Genomic DNA, 22309 nt, shown 5'->3' on the forward strand with positions numbered 1-22309 from the left:
CTGCTGCGCGAACCGGTTCTTATCACGTGTAACTGACTAAACACTTTATTTTGATGGCCGTAAGGACTATTATTGTATGTATATTAAACCAGTTATAAGGAACTACTTTGGATTTGACGTATCGAATATGCTATAATGAATCTTATTTCTAAAGAAATACAATACAAATTTGGTTGTAGAAGAATGAACTTAATCGAAAAACCATTTTGTTGGTACTGCTGCGCGAACCGGTTCTTATCACGTGTAACTGACTAAACACTTTATTTTGATAGCCGTAAGGACTATTATTGTATGAATATTAAACCAGTTCTAAGGAACTACTTTGGATTTGAAGTATCGAATATGCTATAAAGAATCTTATTTCTAAAGAAATACAATACAAATTTGTTTGTAGAAGAATGAACTTAATCGAAAAACCATTTTGTTGGTACTGCTGCGCGAACCGGTTCTTATCACGTGTAACTGACTAAACACTTTATTTCGATAGCCGTAAGGACTATTATTGTATGAATATTAAACCAGTTCTAAGGAACTACTTTGGATTTGAAGTAACGAATATGCTACAATAAATCTTATTTCTAAAGAAATACAATACAAATTTGGTTGTAGAAGAATCAATAAAAATTAGGAAACAAAAAAAAAAGTTTTCGTGAGCTCCTTATACGCTTATTTTTTTTTTATTACAGATTTAGTATTAACTGTTTAATAATATTATTAATCGGGTAATCCTCAGCCGTAATAGTTGCAATTACAAATAATTTAAAAATATTTCTTAACTTTTTTTTTTACATGCAAATAAGCACGGAGCATGACGGAGAATTAATCCAAAAAAAATAATAGGGTCGACTATTTTCAAAATTATATAATATGACTCCAGTGTTGAATATACATTATTTCAGTAATTTATCGTAAATATAGTAAGTTCTCGAACCTAAGAAAACAAATCGGTTTTTTTTATAACCGTTTCAAAGAACTGTTTTGAAAATGTAAAAAACCGGTTCGTTTCGTTTTACGTAAAATCAGGAATGACCCAGCACTAGGTAACACACACTCATCATATAATTTACCGTTCAGCAGCAATACTTAGTATTGTTGTGTTACGGTTTGGAGGCACAAAGGACTTGACATCTCAGCTCCCAAGGTCGGTGGCGCATGGACGATGTAACGAATGATTAATTTTTTAATGCCAATGTCAATGCCAATTTATATGCCAGTGGTAACCACTTAATATAAGTATACGAGTATTACGTAGAAATTTATTTTATTTAGGTAGAATGGGCTTGCAAAAAGTTTTTGTCAGTTTTTCTGCTATACATAAATGCGTTGTATAGCAGCTTCTGTTTACAGCGGCTAGAGGATTATTCATGAATGTTAGTAATTACAAGTCTATGATAAAAAACATCGTCGACGACGTTGACGGTATACCAAGTGAAAGTAATAGACGATAGAAATTCGACGGTCAGGAATAAGTGTTTATAATGTCCATCTACACGTGACCACGTTTTGGCAGTCGGTCCAGGGATAATCTGTCTTCGAAATGAAAATCATTGTTATCTAAAAAGCTTTTGGTGTATATTACTCGAATCTACCTATTTTTATGGCCCTTCATGATCATTCAAAATAATAAAATCGTCTATTTAGTTTACAACAACTCTTAATTTAGCGACAAATTGTCGACTGCTGGTTAAGTGCTTAACTTTTAACGATACTTGTTTGTGTATTATATAAACATTATAATAATTAATGTAATTATAACAAGTTAAGGTTGGAAGTTGTTTGTGCACGGTATAATAATACTTTCGATCATAGCTGTATAAACGTAAACACTGGCACAGAATAAAAATCTTATAACGTGCTTTTTACATTTTGCCGGTTTCGACAGCCGGCCGGTTTGTTAATTTGCTTTGCCAGTCCACCCATTAGTCCAGTCTGTGTACAGCTGTCGTGGAGATCGTACGTTCATTGTGCTAGTTACTGTAAAAAAATGTAAGTGCTTAAAATACATTTTTCCACATTAGAATTTAATATAAAAAATGTAGTTTATACCGAATATAGTTTTATAAAATATGTATGGTTTTAATCTTCGAATATTTTAAGGTTCTCCAAATAGAATGTTTGCATACGCTACCGGTTAACGACATCATAGGTATTTCCATGTGAGATCCAATTGAATATTAAAAGTAGAAGTTTAATAAATCGCATTTTTTACCGAATCTACTTTATTAAAAAAGTAATTTGTACTGTATGAGTGTATATATATTTGCACAATAAAGTATATTGTAACATGACTAACTGAAATTCATTTAAAATTTTAAATACCCTCGTATTGGAAGTTAATTAAGCATACAGAATACACGTATACTATTATTAGTTATTTTCGTCAATTTAAGTCTTTAAAACTCGTCGATATTAAAATATACAACAAATAATATCTGTTGAGATTTTTTTGTTTCTTCGGTTAAAAAGTATTCTTACAAATAATCAGTTAAAGTAATGTTTTATTATTAAAATAAGTAGAAAAATACGGCGTTTAAGATTAATATGTATTTTTTTCAATTCCCTAGAAATATGCCGAAAGTCGTTTTGCATTATTTCCCCCTCAAGGCTCTGGGCGAGTCAGCTCGTCTCCTACTTGCGTATGGTGGACAGGAATTCGAAGATAAACGCGTCTCAATGGAAGATTGGCCAGCATACAAACCATGTAAGTAAAAAAAAAAACAATAAAGTAATATATCTATTCCAATAACTACATTTTAATTTCATTCATTCCATCGAATGGTTTCGGATCGATCGATGAAAAGATAGAATGCACTGATAAAACCGGCAGGATACTTTTTTTACACACATACATATGACGTCAGTCAATCTTCTAAAGCCTCAATTATTCTCCTTAATATTATTAAGTAAGGACTTAATTCATTTAAATTCTTAAAATAAAAGAAAATCTTGAGTTCTAATATACACGCTATCATGATTAATACTTTCATTTAATTGATCACCCAAAATGTAAAACTATCGTTTAACTCATATTATAAATGCAAAACAAACGCGGAAGTAACTCGTCCGTCTGTTTCTCACTATGCAGATGTAGCTTGGGATTTCATTCCGCGAGTACAGTTCCACGGACTAATCAATGAATTTCCTAATGAATATTGCTCATTTTTATATTCTTGTTATTTAAATTAATACCTTGCATACATTTATAAAATGGCTACACTGGGAAATGTTACATTTTAAAGGGGTTTTATTCGTTTGTCAATTTTAATTTTACAATATCATTACGTACTGACAAAATTTACTATATTATTTATTGAAAATATTTTTTCAGCTATTAGATAAAGATTCGAGGCTTTCAAAGCTAGCCGATTAAAATATACAAATTATCCGACCTTCATGTTCGATTACTTGTGTGCAACTTTTAATTAACAACAATTATGTAATAATATCATAATAATATTTGGCTAAACTTAAATTGGCGGCAACAGCTCGTCCTTCTATCAATATGAAACTTACGATTTAATACCGAATGATATCAATATAATCCAGATATGTAATAGTGCGAATAACCGATTAATGAATCTATAAGATTTCGTAGTTAGTTTTTTTTGGTAAATGACGTCACTAAAGGCGATATCTTTCTTGGATCATTGATGGTCGCCTCGTGTCACTGTCGGCTGTCGCCTTATGTTACTACACGTAATGTATGTAAGAAATGTTTATATCACATTCACGCCGCAGACAATGCGGACGCAGATATAATTTCTGTTCGCTTAAGTTCGTTTAAGTTTTTTACGCATGTTGCCAGTTTAATAAAATCTGCGAGCAAACTAGGTTATACTGACTACGCGGGAAAGCCGCCTTATGATTTGACATCTCGATTATTTTTGACAGTCTTGGGCTTTACTTTATGCTATTAAACATAAATATTATCATAAATTATTAAATACAATATCCTATGTATTTTTTATTAATTTGATACAAAATATGTTTCATATAAGTAAAGTGTAATTTTCCCACAGCTAGGCAAAGGCATCTGCGTAAATGGTTTTGTTCTTAAATGACAGTTTTCCATCTGACAAATGCAGGTTACCTCGAAATATTTTCCTTCACCTCCAAGCACGAGATAGATTATAAATAATTAAATACATACTATAAGACTTGTAAATTCTGTATAGCATGTCTGGTTTTAAACTCACAATCCTCGGTTAAGATACACGTGTTCTAACCACCGAGACATCTTGGATATGTTTAGTACGTACATGTTAACATAACATATAGCCATCATTAACATGTAAATTGTTATGAATTGCGAAAAAATAAACAATGGATGGAAATGTTTAAAGTTGCGCTAGACGACAAATAAATACGAATTCAAGGCCAAGCAGTAAATCATTTATTAATAAATGAGATGTTTTCTTTTGTACTGACTAACTGAAAAAACTACCAATGTACCTACTAATATAAATCTTACACCAGAAGATGAAACGCGTTTCGATAAAGGAGTACCAATAATAAAACATGGCAGATGATCTTGCTTGCAGAAACATATTTTCAATGAAGTAATCACAAGTATTTAATTGTAAAACTTCTCATATAACTTGCGGAATTTTAATGGCGATGACGTCACTATAAATACTATGGCCTCGTAAGTTTGTTGAAAATATTTTATAAAACAAACATTCTAGATTAATATACTTTTATCATTAAAGATATATAATATAATCATTTATTTTTATACTTTGTCCTGCACGCTTTCGAAGACCAATTCATCCGAATTATTTGATAAGTACTATGTCAGTTAAGGCTTTCTGAAATATTACCATCAACATGCATTAGCTAGTATTTAATAAAAAAAAACCAAACAGTATGTTCTTTATTACAGCCATGTGTCACATTATTTTATGAAAGAGAAATTTACCACACCAGCGGTTACTGTTTTTCCCCAACTTAAACATGATTACTGAATACATATTAAAAATAATATAATTATTATTTTCGTACATGAATATCAAACGAATAATAAGTACACGTTGTTATTATCTACCTATACACATAATTTAATCAAGTAATTACTAGACCTTATTTGATATGAGATTTAAATTTATTGATAGGCCAATTAAAATTTTATTTGTGGAATCTTATTAAAGAACTATTTTGCTGTTACCTTAAAAATACAAACCTACTGAAAGCCGAAACTCAGTATGTTATAATTCATATTGATAAGATAGTACGCAGATGGTTAGTTCATTGACCTGACAATGTGAATTTTGTCGTGTGTTTTAATACTTCCATTTGAGAAAAATTTTTACAAAACGTTTTTCTTATGAATAGTATGATTAAATACGAAAGTTAATGTTGAATTATCATCGGTATATTATTGTATATTATAACGTTCTTCGGATAGGTATATTATATATACTTAGGTATTTACTAAGTATGTACTATTAGTAATACATAAATAAACCTTCTACAAGGTCTATAGATGATAAATTCTTAATACTACTTCTTACTATATTTATATTATATTTTGTATGAGTTATTATTCCTAAATATAAAATATGTTCATATCTGACCTACACAGTATAGATCTAGGTCAATCGAGTAGCTCGGCAGTTAAATTATCGCTAACAAATAATACAATTTTATTACTTTCAATCGATTGCAACCAAACAGAAACACTTTATACTTTATATTTTACTTAAATATTCAAGGTAAGGTTAAGTAAAAATTTCATTAAAATATTCTGAAACATGTGGTGAAATGTTATATTATAAATGTATCTTTAACGATACTCCAATGTAATATCGAATATTTATCTTTCGAGGAATAACTTTATTTTCCTTATTAATTGATTACACTCGTGAAATGAATTTTACGATAACACAACTACTTGTAAGTAATCAAAGCAATTTAAAAGCAAGGTTTTATTGCTAAGTGCGATATTTAAGTGTCTACACGATTGACAAGTGTTTAAATATATATATGTAGTGTATTCCAATTCTTCATTAATATATATTTATTTACAATATAACACGATTCCACTAAAACTACCTATATCCACTGTAATTTTACTTCCAAAGTTCCGATAAGTTTCATTGACGTTCAAAATTCCATTTTCTCAAATCCATAACGAATATTATTCAATATAAGCATATTATTCAAGCCACCTTTGACATCTCGTCAATTCGATGGCAAATTTTGTTTTATTGGCTTTTGTCCTCTTGTGGTTGGAATAGATTATATGTATATATGATTATATGTAGAATATATGATGAGTGGGTGGCCCCTACTCAGACGCGCTTGCCATACATTACAAGCCATAACATGAAGTATATCATGATTTAATCGATAAACTGCCTACCTGTTCGTGATTTATTTGACAACAAACGCACAAAACACTAATGCATTATAATATAAATAAGATATAAAACAAAAATATGTTAACATATTGTAATTTTTAGCCACTCCATTCGGTCAAATGCCGGTGCTGGAGATCGATGGCAAGCAATACGCTCAGAGTATGGCCATCGCGCGCTACCTCGGACGCAAGTACGGTCTCTCAGGCCAGGACATCGAAGTGGACTTCGAGATCGACCAGAACATCGAGTTTGTGAACGACATACGTGCGAGTAAGACAATATATCATTATTAAATATACGGTAAACCTGTAAATGTTTCACCGCCGCGCTTAGGTCCATTTTCTTTTGAAGAGATGGTTTGAAGATTATTCCATCACGCTGCGCGAATGCGAGTTGGTACACACTTAGATTTTCCTTCTACAATTAAAGGTTTCATGACGACACTTTCACCTAGCACGATATAATCTATAAGCTCAAATTAAACACATGAAAATTCAGAGGTGCACGCTCCGGCTTAAATACGCAATTCTTAGTTGAAGTTGTTTGAAATTACTTAACAAGATTTGATTTTTCTTTATTCGTATTAGCTTAACAATTAAACATGTATTTGTTCTATTATATATTTAACACTTGAGTGTAAGGTCGTATGAAGGTGTTACAAAACAAACTTGTTATTGTTACCAGAAGCGGCATCCGTACACTATGAGCCAGATGAGGCGATCAAAGAAAAGAAACACGAGGACTTCGTGAAGAATCAATATCCGTTTTTGATTGGCAAACTCGACGAGATGATCAAGAAGAACAAGGGCCACATTGCTGCTGGAAAGGTGGGTCTTTATTGTATACAGAAAAAACCAGGCTTAAACTTAAAGTACAGAACATCAAAGATATCTATTTCCAACTTTATAATCAACCTTTGTGATAAATAAATATTCAACAATTTAACGAGGTAATGAAAATTCATAAAAAATATAACATTATGACATTTAAATAGTACTACATTAAGAAGCTAGCCTTTCTCTGGTTTGGCCATTGTACCATTGTTTATAACATTTCACTTTAGTAATATGTTTAGTAAATTTCATTACAATGTATTAGAATACCCACAGATTAAATTCAATTATTAAAAATATACTTTATTAATTTAAAAAAATGTATACGCGACTAATACAATGTTTGTTCCACAGCTCACGTGGGCCGATTTCGTCTTCGCTGGTATGTTTGACTATCTGAAGGTAATGCTTCGTATGCCCGATCTGGAACAAAAGTATCCAAGCTTCAAGCAAGTGATTGACGCGGTATACGCCGATGCTAAAGTGAAGGCTTACAGTGAAAATGTACCCAAGGCAGATGTCAACTTCTAAAATAAAATTGCTATTAAGTAATAGTTAGCACTTAAAGTGATAACTATTTCTGTCATGTCGAATTGTTTTTAATCACTTGTCGGATCATAGTGGTCGAAGAAATTGACTGACTAGCCATTTGGATCACTTTCGATCACCATGATCCTACAACAACGATTTTGATAAATTTAACCAATCTAAAGTTAATGCAATATTCTTGTTATTAATATTGTATACAATCGCAAATCCTGTATTTCATATATTAAATAGAAATGTAAGATATATCTCAACTTCACAACATATTGTTATATTATCTGTGTTATATTTTTTTAAATAAAATTGAAAAATCAAAAACGCATATTTTTATTTAGTCACACTCTTTTATATCTATGTTTAGCTAAGACATATGCTTTGACATGTACTCCATGAAAATAATACCAAAATCTGTCTAATATATTTTTTAGTTATGTAGTTCTCATAGAGGAGACCAATGTCGCCTCATCTTAAACAGTGAATCAAAGTAAGAGTTTTTTAAGGCTCCATCGGTGTCATTTTAATGAATTTGAATTGACGCAGAATGCTCTGCACCAACAGAAGCATTCTTGAGAAGGGATTGCATTTCTCAGGGATTGGCCGTAATTAAATAAAAAGTTTATATTGCAGACAGTATCAAGTCCATATAAACACATAAAAATTAAACGGAATTCCTTTTTTTCACGCCGATATATGAGTAATTTTTCATTTAGTTAGTTATGTAACATTTACAGTTATTTTAAAATTTTAAGGCATATATGGAAAAACCAAAAGTTTGATTACGATTTTTTACTCAATCAAATCAATTCAAAACAATTTTATTCAAGTAAACTTCCCAATGAAGCGTTTTTGTATCGTTGATATTTAAATAAATAAATTACAATGCTGGTTTTTACAATAATTAATGTCCTGTGATTGAACCCGAGCCTAAATCCAGGCGTATTTTTTAAATTTAGTCTTGACAAAGTTTTTAAATGTAGTAAATGGTAAATTGATTATATTTCCCGGTATCTTATTATATATGCGTATACCATTGCCCAAAAACGTTAATTATATGACATAAGACTATGAAAATTGCTAAAAAAACTAGTCTAGCAGTACTTATGTCCGTGAGTATCATTTTAAACGGTATGTGGTTCCGATGGTCTCGTACAAAGAATCACTTAGCTCCATTATCAGAAACATTGCATGACCTTGAACATGGAAATATTCACGAGATTCCTTGTACAATTGCATCTGTTTTTTGTTGAGTTTATTTGCCATTATTGCTGTAATTATTAAACTATTAGCATTTTGAGCGATAAACCGCTGACTCACCACGAGATCTCCGAAAATACATGTCCGTTTGACTTCAATTTTTGCATAGTTACTCTTTTCGCGTCGTTCACAAATTTCAACTTAAAAGGGAAAAGTGGTTGGGGTAACTTTGTACTAGTTCTACTCGTACAAAGTCAGGACCGGCACTAGTACTTTTTTTAAATAAAAATACAAGTATATTATTATAAATAAAATATCTGAGTATAACATAAATTAAAAAAAAATAAGAATCCGAAATACGTAATATGATGCGTTAGTCGTCACACATCGAGCCAAAATCTTATAAATTTATTTTGTATATAAATAATATCTACCTCATTAGTCTATTAGCTAGTTTCTATGTATCATGGCATATGCAATTATACATGGCATGCCTGGTTTCGAATCCTACGCCTAATTGACCCACAATTAGTTCTAATAAGTCTTAGTACAAATTTTTACTAATAGAACCCAAAAACATAACTTGTCTTAGAAATTTTTGAAATGTAATTTTTACAAAGTTTGATTCAAAAATATTCGATACAATCGATTAGGTACTTTAATTTATAAGAACATTCAAATATAAAATAAATTTTTAGACCTGATTAGTCGTACTCAGCGTAAACTTAACAACAAAACCAGGATCTTTCGCCGTTATTGGCCGAAAAGGTTCGGCCATTAATTATAATACTGATTTGTTTGTTTTCGATTGCTAGGAATATAACAACTACTAGAAAGTAATAAATTTGTCTATGTATCTCGTTAGTAATTAGTATTTAATAAGACAGAAATACAATCGTGATAAAAATACAGTTATCAATGTTTCAGATATTTTTGATAATTGTTTAAAAGGATCGCACCCATTAAATTAAAATTTGTCATTATATGTACAGATAACACTTCGATTTTTATTACGATAATGTTATTAAATGTTATTTATCAATTAGTTATAGCTTAGCGTCTCTATAACATCCTTTTTTATTAATTTGTATAGAAATTGTGTTGATAAATTGGATCGCCTGCCAAAAATTAGAAGGTATTTTTTTTAAGTACAAAATTGTTGCTTATTAATTTGTAATTTCATTTTAATATTTTTTTAACATTTAAAAATTTTTACAAAACAAACAAGATTTAACAATTTATTAAATTTTGTAATAAATTGTTAAAAATCTAGTAAAAACGTTAGAACATGTGATTATGATGATGTCCTTATGGCCTCCACTGGACTTCAAAGTTGGTTAATTTTTTGCCAAGACTATTGAAAGTGCTATTGAACGAGGAAATGCAGCTAGTATTCTTGCCATCATTACAATCGCCCTAAATTTGTATAGTGTCTATTTTTAGTGTTTTGTGTACATTAAAGCAGTTTTTTTTGTGCCTTTATCAATTATTAGTAGGTACTTAAAAAAATAAAATCGAAACCTAATATTTTATAACCTAGAAAACCATTTTTTTATTTCAGTCTCATGTGTGGTACACAGAGCTATAATTCTATTTTTTTTTACTTTGATCAGTAGGGTTAACCATTTGAATGATTTTGAAGTGGTTCTTTCTTTTGTAAATAATAAATATATCACAACAGAGTCTAAACATACTTAATACTTAATATATTTTTATGTATGTTACGCGGATGAATGAGGACCATGTTGTGAGGAAGGTTTTGAGAATGTAAGTGGGTGGATATAGATTATAGAGGAAAGGAACGACCAAACAAACGATGGATGGATTGTGTGAAAGTCGATATAGCTGGAAAGATTGTTACTTGCGAGTGACGTCAGATAGAGAAGTATGGAACAATAAGACATGCTGCGCCGACCCCAAATAAAATTGGGATAAGGACTGAAGGATGATGATGATGATATTTTTATATATAATATATCTATAGGTATTTTTTTATCCAACAGAATTATTATTTTTATTTAGGCAAAGGCGATCTTCTTCACATGATGTAAAAGTATTTCCTTCATAATAAAGATTTATTTAGAACATTTTCATTTTTGGCCATAAATAGGTAAATTCTCGAATCATAGAAGGTATGCGAGTAGCTATTTTTCTTTTTTGAAACAGGGAGAAATAAATAAACGATTTTTCGATGGAATGGAGATCAGAAACAAACCTGATTTAACCTTCATAATTAAATAGATATTGATATCAGTGTTTCGCAGAGATGTAGAAATAATTAAATTGGTTATCCTCAAATTATGATGTAAATAAAAAGATACTTGGCCTCAAGTTATTATCTAATTATTTATATTTATTATATTATATTCCACGTGTTCAGTAATAATAATTCAGACGATCAAATCCTTCACATTGTGACATTGATGCTTATTATTGATATATTTTATGATAAAGTTGGTAAGGAGTTGCCGTTTGGCAAATCGATTATAATACTCGTATCTGATACGCCTTTAAATTTACTATTCATGTAAGAAAATATATTATAATTTTCATTAAATGCGTTTTTGTTTAGCAAAAGAACTGTTTCAATTTATTTTGACTTACAAATGAGTTTCCACTAACTTAAATTTAGTAGTTGTATATACGAAGTATATAAAATGTTGTCCTTAATGTCATTATAAATATATATATATGTTTCAGCAAAATGCCAAAAACAGTGCTATACTATTTCCCTGCCAAGGCTCTTGGTGAGGCCATCCGCTTACTCCTCGCGTATAGTGGGCAAGAATTCGAAGATCACCGAATAAAGTTTGAGGATTGGGGATCCTTTAAGTCTTGTGAGTGTTTCTACTGGGTTATATTTATATTGATTGATTGTTCAAGATTTGTATGTTGGCCACGCACACATGTACATATAAAGTCGGTCTACGTGATTTGATTTTTTATAGCAGGGATGGACTATTTAATGAGTATATTACTCAATTGTAATTGTTAATTGTGCGGCAACCGTACGGACACCGGAACGTAAGTTAAGGTATATATTGAGTGTATAAATAAAAATTGCTTCCTTTTCAGTCCTTGCAGGTTGAGACCCAAATAAGGAACTGTTGTCGTGCCATTATTTTTTGGATAATTAAAACAACATTAAATGCTGAATCACCTAAGCAGATATTACATTATTTAACTCGTTAAAAAATACCTCAACTCTAAACTAACCGGCAGGTTGAAACAAGTTGTACCCGATACGCTTTTCAACCTACGAATCGTTTCTGTATTATCGCCGCGTTTAGATGTGAAAACTTACTGGTTACATTGCATGTGCAAAAATTAATTCACAAAACCAGATGTGGATACAGCTATGAATCTATTGCAATGTGATCTCTGGTTTACTATTCAATGCGGGATTTGTGGTTTATACGAGGCCTAATGAAGTGTCATGACGGCGCCAGTCGGTATGGCAGCCGAGTCATATAGCGACACACTAAAAAATAGCAGTTCTTTATGCTCCTACGTCATTGCCCTGTAAATAAATGTAATATCTTTAATTCCACTTAGTTACCAAATTAATTTTAAAATTAAATGTGTTAACACCTTGTGGAATAAGCATGCATGATAAAGTATGTCTTATCTAATACCTAAATTGTTATTGCTAGAAATTTCGGAGTATTTTTTATCTTATCAATGTTTTTTTCCTACGGCGTTACAACATAGTAAATAGGCTCATTTTTATAATAAAATTTAATGATTCAGCGTTATTTTATACAATATTATCAAATAGGCGGTGAGCGTAACAGGTTACATAAAATATTTTTGTAAGCAACTGTGTATTCCGTATTTTAATGACTTTATCAGAAACCTTCATGAGTGAAGATAACATTGATATTATAAAGTCTTCTTGACTAAATTTCGGCAAACGCAATGAATCTGCCAACCAGCCCACGTCGCAGAATATATGATAGTGACTAACAGACATCAGATAGGACAACGATCGAAAAGGAGATAGACCAGGCGGAGAGTCATGACTTTACCCGAGTCATTATACATAACAACGCTAACTTTGGGCTTGGAAAATTTCTTCACAAAAATACTTTTTAATTTTATTCGACCCGATCATATGCCGAATATGGATTCCAGAACTAAGAAAACTCGGTCACTGACCTTGTGATGCCAAAACATTATCTCTATAAATTGCAAGTCATAGTGAACAGGCGTATAGGCAATCGAATTATGATTCATCATAATATCGTTCTTATAAACGTTGCAACATAAAAATTGTCATGCTTCATGGAAATAAAAAAAAATTACATCCGTGGAGACTTAATTACAAATTTAAAAAACACTTAAATAATGCTTAAAATATATGTTATTATTATTGGTGTACTTAATAGTACATCACAAGGTTTTATGAACATTGCTTAAGATTAAATAAAATCGTTGCATTGTACAAGAGTTTTATGACTAATTATTCAGACAACCATATTTGAGAAAGATACATTTAAATACCTGTGGGGTGTAGACAACTATTATGTAAAAATAACTCTAAAATATAACTTTTTAATACAACAAATGCCCAATGAAGATTAATAGATATGACAATCCTCTATTCATCTTAGTTTCAATCATCAGAGAGATAGTCTTATTATTTTTTAATTGGTGAAATTCGGCCGTAATTTATTGCTTATTAAACATTAGATGCGTTAAATCGAAAGATACGTAGAAAAAATGAGGCTCAACTGGACGACGCCTTGTCACTAATACAATAAAAATATTCAAATTAAAAAATATATGTCATTGATTTTCATCTTTGACATGACGTGTATGAACGTAAACTATGAATGTTTCATGTTAAATATTATGTCGATAAACTTGTGTGTAATGTTTATTATTTTAATGTATATCTAATGCATACTTTATAAAAAAATATTAGCTTACTGCACTAGTTCTCCACATAAACTTTAATAGTGCCAAATCTCGTACACCTCCTTCTATCTTTTTGGTAAAAGGGGGTACAAAGTGCTTCACGTATTGTTATATAGATAAAGGATAATAGATAATAAGCTGCAGGTCTCGAAGTCCAGGCTTAAAATCTCAGGTCAGGCCAAAAGTTAAGTAGTTTAATATTTGGAAAACTGTTAATCCAGACCCCTGACTCTTTCCAATTGGGAGATTGCGCTTGGGAACTAGAATATCTTCGTACAATACATTCGTACTTCGTACAAATGTGTTGCGAATAGTGAACGTAATAGAATAATTGGCTAAGTAATGATCGCCAACAATAGTGTACGAAGGCCAAATGGATATGCTTTGTTGCATTACAACCTACGATCAGAGATTTTATTTACAAATTCGTAAATATACTCGTATAGTCTGTATATCAAACTTAATCTTTATAACCGATTCTGTACTTTAAATAAAATATGAATGCGAGTATTATATGACTAAGATACATGATCATTGGCAAATCAGACCAAACTAAAAATGAGAAGACGTTACTTTTTGTAAAACTGAAAAAAAATAGTGAACCGATGATATATATTAAATTTTATAAGATTTTACTAGTCGTATAATAAGAAGAATTTCACCCGCTTTAAATTTAAACTGTTAACTTTTCAAGTGTGAATTTTATGTTCGTATAAAAAAATAATAGAATACATGCCCTTCAAGAAGTATACAGATGTTATTGTAAGATTTTCTAATAATTATCCTAAATTTAAAGTAGCTTTACCGGGTAAATGATTTTTTTTATCAACTGGGCACACTGGTGGCCGCTCGGTGGGGCGCGGAAAAAAAGGGCGGTTGGTTACCAAACGCGGGAAGCGTGCGGACATTTTGAAGTTACCTAATTGTTTTTCAAGAAATATAGTCCTTGTCAGTTTAATATTTGAGTTTAATTATAACCTTCGTCGACACGTGCAATGATATAAAGGGGATTTATTTAAACTATAAATTATTCAATTGATTACGTTACGATGTATGATGAGTCAGAATTGCAATTCAACTGGAAAGTGTAACATAATGCCAGTCTTCCACAATTCCAAACGGTTATGACTTTTATCTATGTATCGTACATATATTTATATAGATAAGCGAAATACCACTCACTGATTACTCACGAAATCTCAGAAACTATAAGCTTGAAATTAGGCAGGTAGGTTCTTTATAGGGTGTAGACACCCGCTAAAAACGGATTTTACGAAACTCCACTCCTAAGGAGGTGAAAGCGGGGTCGGAAGTTTGTGTTTTCTAAATTTCGCGCGGGTAAAGCTGTCGGTTTAGCTCGTTAAATATATATGTATATGTGGATATGATAATGAATTAAAACTTTTCTTCTTTAACGGTTTTATTTCTCTTTGCAATAATTTATGTTACTCTTATTAAATATTTTATTATAAGAGTTCGTTCACACGTATTTTGGTCTCATCATTGGTCTTTGCTTTTTCACCCTTTTTTCATATACACTTTTCCCTTTCTCCGTGTATGTATCCTCTCTATCCCTCTCACTCTATCTGTAAGTTACTAATTTGAACGACATAATAATAAATATTCAACAAGCGTAAAAGTTATAAGCAATATGTCATCCCAATTGGACAAAAATTAATTATGTTTTTTTTTTTCAGTGATGCCATTTGGCCAAATGCCCGTACTTGAAATTGATGGAAAAAAGTATGCGCAGAGTACAGCCATTGCTCGCTACCTCGGTCAAAAGAACGGGCTCGCTGGAGACAACTTAGAAGAAAGTTTTGAAATCGACCAGAATATCGAGTTTCTGATTGACATACGTGATGGTAATATTCAATTTATAAATTCGTGATAGTGACCATCCGGTAACTTGCGATATCTAAATGTCTGACTGAGATACTGATAACTGAGATATTTTTAAACCTATTCAGATTGATAACTTAAATATTTTATGCAAAAAAAAATATTTCGCTTGGTACCACATGGGTTTGTATAATTAAATATTCTATCGCCAAATAGCAATGCTTGGTATTGTTGTGTGGTATCCTCTTACCATCCGGTGGTCGATTTGCCAGTGCACCTACCCATTTAGATATATAAAAAAAGTTACGAGGCATTGGAGGTCTGTGCCGCTATTTATTAGTGGTTAATCTACGTTCTTAAGTTTTTATTTACATTCTATCTGATGCTGGTTTCACCAGCGAGAAATATTTATTACCCATACAAGTTTACGGGAGCAATAAAGACAAAGGCTTAAAAAAACTATATTCTATATTTGAATTTTAAAATATTTGATTATAATTAATACTGACACGACCGAAAAGAAGTTTATGTTCTAATCGAATGAAATTCCTTTTTGGATAAGTCGTTGCCCAAGACAAACGATCCCAAAGCATGGAATGACACAATAACTTACATTCCGCTGATTAAGCATTCACTTCAAATGTCTTCGTGATTTGAGCTAACATAACTACCTTTTTTTCATACTTTGCGAGTCTCTGGAGTCGTAACCGGAAGTTGAATTGAATTTTTCAATAAGCGAGTATCACAAAAAGTTCTTTACAAATAGTGAAAAAATTAAATAATTTTATAATTCAATTGAGTATTTATGCTTATGTAATTTCATATTCGTGAAATATATAATGTTTTTTCGGTTTAAGTTTAAAGAGTTTTGTTTTTCTTTTTTTATTATCAGAGGCAGCGGAAGTCCACTATGAAAAAGATGTAAAATTAAAGGCCACTAAGTATGAGGATAATCTCAAGAACAAATACCCGGCTATGCTCAAAAAACTCGATGAGATCATAAAACAGAACAAGGGTCACATTGCGGCAGGAAAGGTCAATATATGTTGTTAACAATTAAGTTTAAAAAGTAAAAGTGACCCACTGTTTCCCTAAAACCTGTTTTTTAGGAGGGGACTTAGAGTTATTTCACCACACTGCTCCAATGCTTACACACAGCAGATTCTCATCCGAAGATTCTCATGAAAGTTTCCTTATGATGTTTACCGAGCACGAGATAAATCATACAAACAAATTAAGCACTATGGATGACATTGCTTGCTCGGGTTTGATTTAAATCATCGGTTAAGATTCATGTATAACCACTGAATCATTTCGCCACCCAAATTTTATGCATTATGTTTTTTTACTGAACTTTGTAAGCGATTTGTAGTTTTCAAATCTATTAATGGTTTCTTTAGTGAGCAAAACAACCTCATATGCAAGATTCTTGCGATTTAATGCATTTTAATAATAAAATGTCTCTTATTTCAGCTAACGTGGGGTGATTTCGTTTTCGCTGGTAGTTTCGATTACATGAAGGTCATGCTTCGTATGCCTGATTTAGAAAAAAAATACCCAAGTTTTAAACAAGTCATAGATGCAGTGTACGCTGATGAGAAAGTGAGGACCTACGGCGAGAAGTGCCCAAAAACTGAATTTTAAAATGTATTATACTACAGTGTTCAAATATGGAATATTTGGTGGTTAGGTTTGATCAGAGTTTAGTTCAGTTATTGACTAGACTAGACTAGATAGATGTAAAAAAATAGTTTAGATAAGTAATTGTTATCAAGTTAATTTTATATCAATGTACGCGAAGTGCATAATTGCCATGAACTATATTGTCATCACTAAAAGTTTATAGCTGAACTCAATCAAAAATGTTGGATAGAAATACGTGGACAGTTGCAAGATTCGATAAAACATAAGTATAGTTCAGCAAAAAATTGTTAAAAAAAATTGACTTAAAACCAGATTAAAAATCAATTTACCTACTAATTTTTTTAAATTGAGTTATATTATTAATCTGTTACGAAATTAAAACTTGTGCCTTAGATTATCCTGTATTATTTAAAAAGTTAAACACTGCCGTCTTTTACATCCTTATTCATTCAGTATTTCCCAAGAATACGATCAATGTTCTTTAGACAGTTCAAGACACAACGTCCTACAAGTGCCATTGTTTCTGACAACGTATGCTTGTTTGCACTAATTCCACGTATGATAAGAACTGGGGGCCAATTCTACTAACTTATACCGGTTACGACGATTACGATTTTGTTTCGATCCACCTTTAAGCGAACAGTGTCGTTGTAATAGATTAGGAAAACGTCTAATCTGCAACGAATACGTTTGGATTCGATTGCAATAAATTGACAATTTGTTAGTGGAATTGATCCTCTGCCTTCTTAGAAATTTTCCTTACCGCGGTTGGACTTTTCCATACAAGTAAAATGGAGTAATTTTTGGACAGTGTTGGTGATTATTTTACGTCTCTGTCACATTAAATCAATTGTTGAAAGGTTACATTATATATCTCTATTCAACGGACCTTTACGTTAATGGTAACTATTTTAAATCCGTGAGCTAACAAAATTGTAATAAAAATATTTGTCGAACTGAGGCGACAAAATTTTTTTGATCATTAAGTTTTCTCTGACGCATCGCATCATGAGTCGCAAAAAACAGAACAAAACTGAATATGTCAATAGCATCTTGATATGGAATTGTTAAAAAATGAGTGATTTTTATTTCCAGTAATACGACACTTCCTGAATAACCGCATCAAATTGTGACGCATCCATATTTACAATGACAAGCAGTTTTTAAATGTACCACGCCACTAATTAAAGATTAATTCAAGGTCGTTTATATCTGCCACTAAAACGACATGACTTTATTAATTTTAGTGCATTGTACTATTTTAAAAAGAAAGTAATTTTTGGTTTGAGAATAGAATATTAAACTTTGTTTGTTTATTTGAACCGCATTGAAATCGCGAGGTGAAAAATTTAATAAAAGTTTTCCTCTATAAAACAAGGGAGAAGAGGATGGCTTTAGTCCAGAAATAGGACATTCATAGGCTGTTTTTTATGGTATATGTTGACGGTCGAGGAAATGGGCCACCTGATGGTAAGTGGTCTCCATTGCCCATAGACATAAGAAATATTCATCATTCCTTACATCGCTAATTTGCCACCAATCTTGGGAATCAAGATGTTATGTCCCGTGTGCCTGTAATTACACTGGCTCAACCTTCAAACCGGAACACAACAACACCAATTATTGCTGCTTGGTAGCAGAATATCTGATGAGTGGGGTGTACCTACGCAGACGGGTTTGTACAAAACCCTATTACCAAGTTGCTGCTGTTGCTGTTATTGCAATAATATATTCTTAAAATGTTTTCCTTTGCATCAAAAGATATCATAGCATCAGATTAAATTACTAAATGAAGCAAAATTATGATGAGTTTTTTGTCGAAAATTCAATTCTAAAATAAATACCGTCTATCCATATATTATTTCATATTAAATATCTGTTTCAAGTAACATAATATTCGTAACATTGAAAGTGGGTACATTTGGTAAAAAAACAATTTGATATGTCAAAGACAATCTTCCTATATTTCCTATAAGGTTTTTGCCCGCAGTTTTGATTTGATTGCATTTATTCTGTACCACAGATAACATTAATGTTAAATATTTAAAAAAAACAAACATGATGATCATTTGACTAATGAAATACGTAACAGACAAACGCCCTTTCGCATTTGTTATGTTTATATTAATATTATAAATGTGAAAGTAACTCTGTCTGTCTGATTTAGATGTAGTATGGAGATAGTTTGTCCCGGGGAAAGAGCGGGTAAAATGAGGGTGATAGTTTGTGTCTTTACTACAGGTTTAGGTAAGCTATCATCATTGAACGTCAAATAGGTATATCATGTCAAACATACTCGTATAAATTCAATTAATTTGTTGGCATTTAAATTAAAAATGTATCCAAGCGTGTGATTCTATTCAAGGACGTCTGAACGAGTGCCATTGTTTGCTATGTTTATTGTACATAGCTAGGTCTTACCTAGTAATTATATTTGTTATACGATAATCTAAATCAAATAAATTATTTACATTGTTGTTATTATTTTTATTAAAATATTTGATTCGCATGTGGCATATTTTAATACGACATTTGAAGTGGTTCTTTACCGGGTTTGAACCTGAAATTTTCGTTACAGCGTCATATATTCCAACCACTGGGCCGACTCAGTTCTTAGTTGTTAAATACGGATCATATAAATTTGAGCAAATGTTTGATTTCCTTAACATTTAATTTAATGATTCAAACTTAGTTTAAATATTGCAATAAAAAATAGTTTCATGTAAAACGGAGTGTTTTTTGCGTACGTAGAAAGTTGTAATAAACATTCACAGTATACACAATTTATTTATAACTTTACGAGAAATTGTTGAAGAAATGTTTTTGATTCGAGCTTAAAGGAAATAACTCAGATACAGAGCATCGCTTCTTAATCTCGTATGTCAGTTCTACCTCGAATATTCTAATATCGTTTCCCTGTTCCCCTTTGAAACATATATTTCAAGCAGATCGCAAAACAGCAATACTTATTATCGGAGAGTTTCGGCGTGAAGGGTGAATCAGCTAGTGGAACTACAGGCACAAGGATCGTAACATATTAATTCATACATACATATAATAAACATGGAGTGTCTGTTTGTAATATTAAAATAAATCCTTTTACTAAATGCATATGTATGTACGGTACATGTACCAAACCACTTGTCTGTATGTTTGTTCCGGCTAATCTCTGGAACGGCTGGACCGATTTTGACGGGACTTTCTCTGGCAGAAAGCTGATGTTATAAGGAGTAACTTAGGTTACAACAATAACTTTTTTATTTAATTCAAACGCGCACGAAGTTGTGGGCACGGCTAGTTCAGTTCATAAGGATAATGTCTAATATTTCTTACCGTGGTACTGTCTATGGGCGATGGCGATCACTTACCATGAGTTTACCCGTTGGCCAGTCTGCCTGCCTATTTGAAATAAATTATTACATATATTATTTATTTCGCCTTCGAGATCACTAGGAGTTTTACCCCTAGTGATGTTCCTATAGAATAGATATAAGATCATTTAATAACTTAAAAAATTTAGTGCCTATAATTAATAATAAGCTTATTTGTTCGTCACTGTTTATATTCAGGGCTTATTAAGACTAGTGCAGTCAATCGGAACATAATATTTTGATCCTATTATATATAATATTATTGGCTTATGTCGTGAAAAGTTATCAAACAGCCGATGATAATACCTATACGGGTAAATAATCTATTTTTTTTTTATTCAAATAAAACATCATAAATATATTTTTATTATTAAAAAAACTCTCGATATATTATTTAACAGCTGTGCGGATTTATTCGCATTTATATCAGTCTTATTGTTACTGAAATAAAATAAAATGTTATTGCTAATCGGTTCAACAGATACATATTTTATATATTACAAACAAACAAATTTTTATTAATAATAGTATTATGTACGACTTGGTCCGCACGGTCCACGCTAAAATTATTATAATACGATTTTTTTATTATAATAAAACATCCCTCCTTATAAGTATTCATAATAAAAGCTCCTTTGAATGCTATGTTAATTTTGATGTTAATTTTATACACTAAAATAAGGAAGACTCTTGAAATCGATAAAAGCAACTTTACCAAAACGAGTACCAGGTATGAAAATTAGTATACCCTGCCCTGGGGCCAATTCCACTAACTTATAACGGTTATGACACGTTCCCGATTCTATTTCATGATAACGCTTTCGATTCAATTCGGATAAAAATACTATTTGTTAGTGGAATTGGCGCCATGGATAAAATAATAAATTCAACGAGAATGTTACATGTCAAAAAGAACAGTCAGTGTGGGCCACGTTTTTCAAGAAGGATCACGAGGTCCAACTCCAGCGAAGATCCGGTTATGTTTAGTAAATAAGAAAAACTGTAAACCGCCACACCTATATAAACAAAAAATTGAAAAAAGGCACACACTTCCGAAACAAATATAGAAGAGGTGTCGGTAAGAACGTTGCTGTCGCGATGTATTATGAATTTAATTAAACAATTAAATAAATTAACACCGTTTGAGAATGATTCAATGACACGAAAAAAAAAATTGTTATTAAAATTACCCTTCGAATAAAAACAATAACAACAAGAAAAAGTTGAAGTCGTATTATTTATAAACCGTACACCGTTGAAACAGACAGAAAGAAGAAGCGAAGACAAGGTCGCCTGGAGGGGGAAAACGCTTCCTTACGTGACGATTTCTAAAAGTTCATTCCACTGTAGTCTGTAGAGTACGAGAACTTCGTTCCCAAACTTCGTTGCAATAACACGAATACGACAAACACTTCAAAATCCATCGTGTAGTTTCGAAGATACAAGCAAATAGACCTTTGCTGGGCGGCTTTTGTACTTAAAGTTGTTACAAATTCAATTTGATGACGTAATCGCTTTGCCCACACATATACTCATATATACGCCGACAGGTACTCGACTACTCGATAAACGAGACTATATCAGTCTGTATAATCTATGA

General features: G+C 31.5%; 2 protein-coding genes across 2 annotated transcripts; both read left to right on the top strand.

Moving 5' to 3' along the window:
- Positions 1-2564: 2564 nt before the first annotated feature.
- LOC113400379 (glutathione S-transferase 2-like) lies at positions 2565-7904 on the top strand. The gene is made up of 4 exons (XM_026639935.2): positions 2565-2701; positions 6462-6629; positions 7044-7186; positions 7547-7904. The coding sequence occupies exons 1-4, from the start codon at positions 2569-2571 to the stop codon at positions 7721-7723; spliced, it is 621 nt and encodes a 206-aa protein (XP_026495720.1). The 5' UTR covers positions 2565-2568; the 3' UTR covers positions 7724-7904.
- Positions 7905-11616: 3712 nt separating this feature from the next.
- On the top strand, positions 11617-17368 carry LOC113400380 (glutathione S-transferase 2-like). The gene is made up of 4 exons (XM_026639936.2): positions 11617-11769; positions 15550-15717; positions 16587-16729; positions 17168-17368. Exons 1-4 carry the CDS (start codon positions 11637-11639, stop codon positions 17336-17338), a joined length of 615 nt encoding a protein of 204 aa, XP_026495721.2. The 5' UTR covers positions 11617-11636; the 3' UTR covers positions 17339-17368.
- Positions 17369-22309: the final 4941 nt, after the last annotated feature.

This window comes from Vanessa tameamea, chromosome 17 (assembly GCF_037043105.1).
Source record: "Vanessa tameamea isolate UH-Manoa-2023 chromosome 17, ilVanTame1 primary haplotype, whole genome shotgun sequence".
NCBI classification, from domain to species: domain Eukaryota; kingdom Metazoa; phylum Arthropoda; class Insecta; order Lepidoptera; family Nymphalidae; genus Vanessa; species Vanessa tameamea.

Excerpts from the sequence above, each read along its gene's own strand:
- LOC113400379 (XM_026639935.2), top strand. The coding sequence starts at position 2,569 with ATGCCGAAAGTCGTTTTGCATTATTTCCCCCTCAAGGCTCTGGGCGAG. Across the intron at positions 6,630-7,043 it reads TGTGAACGACATACGTGCGA|AAGCGGCATCCGTACACTAT; the intron begins GTAAGACAATAT and ends TATTGTTACCAG. Across the intron at positions 7,187-7,546 it reads GCCACATTGCTGCTGGAAAG|CTCACGTGGGCCGATTTCGT; the intron begins GTGGGTCTTTAT and ends TTTGTTCCACAG.
- LOC113400380 (XM_026639936.2), top strand. The coding sequence starts at position 11,637 with ATGCCAAAAACAGTGCTATACTATTTCCCTGCCAAGGCTCTTGGTGAG. Across the intron at positions 11,770-15,549 it reads TTGGGGATCCTTTAAGTCTT|TGATGCCATTTGGCCAAATG; the intron begins GTGAGTGTTTCT and ends TTTTTTTTTCAG. Across the intron at positions 16,730-17,167 it reads GTCACATTGCGGCAGGAAAG|CTAACGTGGGGTGATTTCGT; the intron begins GTCAATATATGT and ends CTCTTATTTCAG.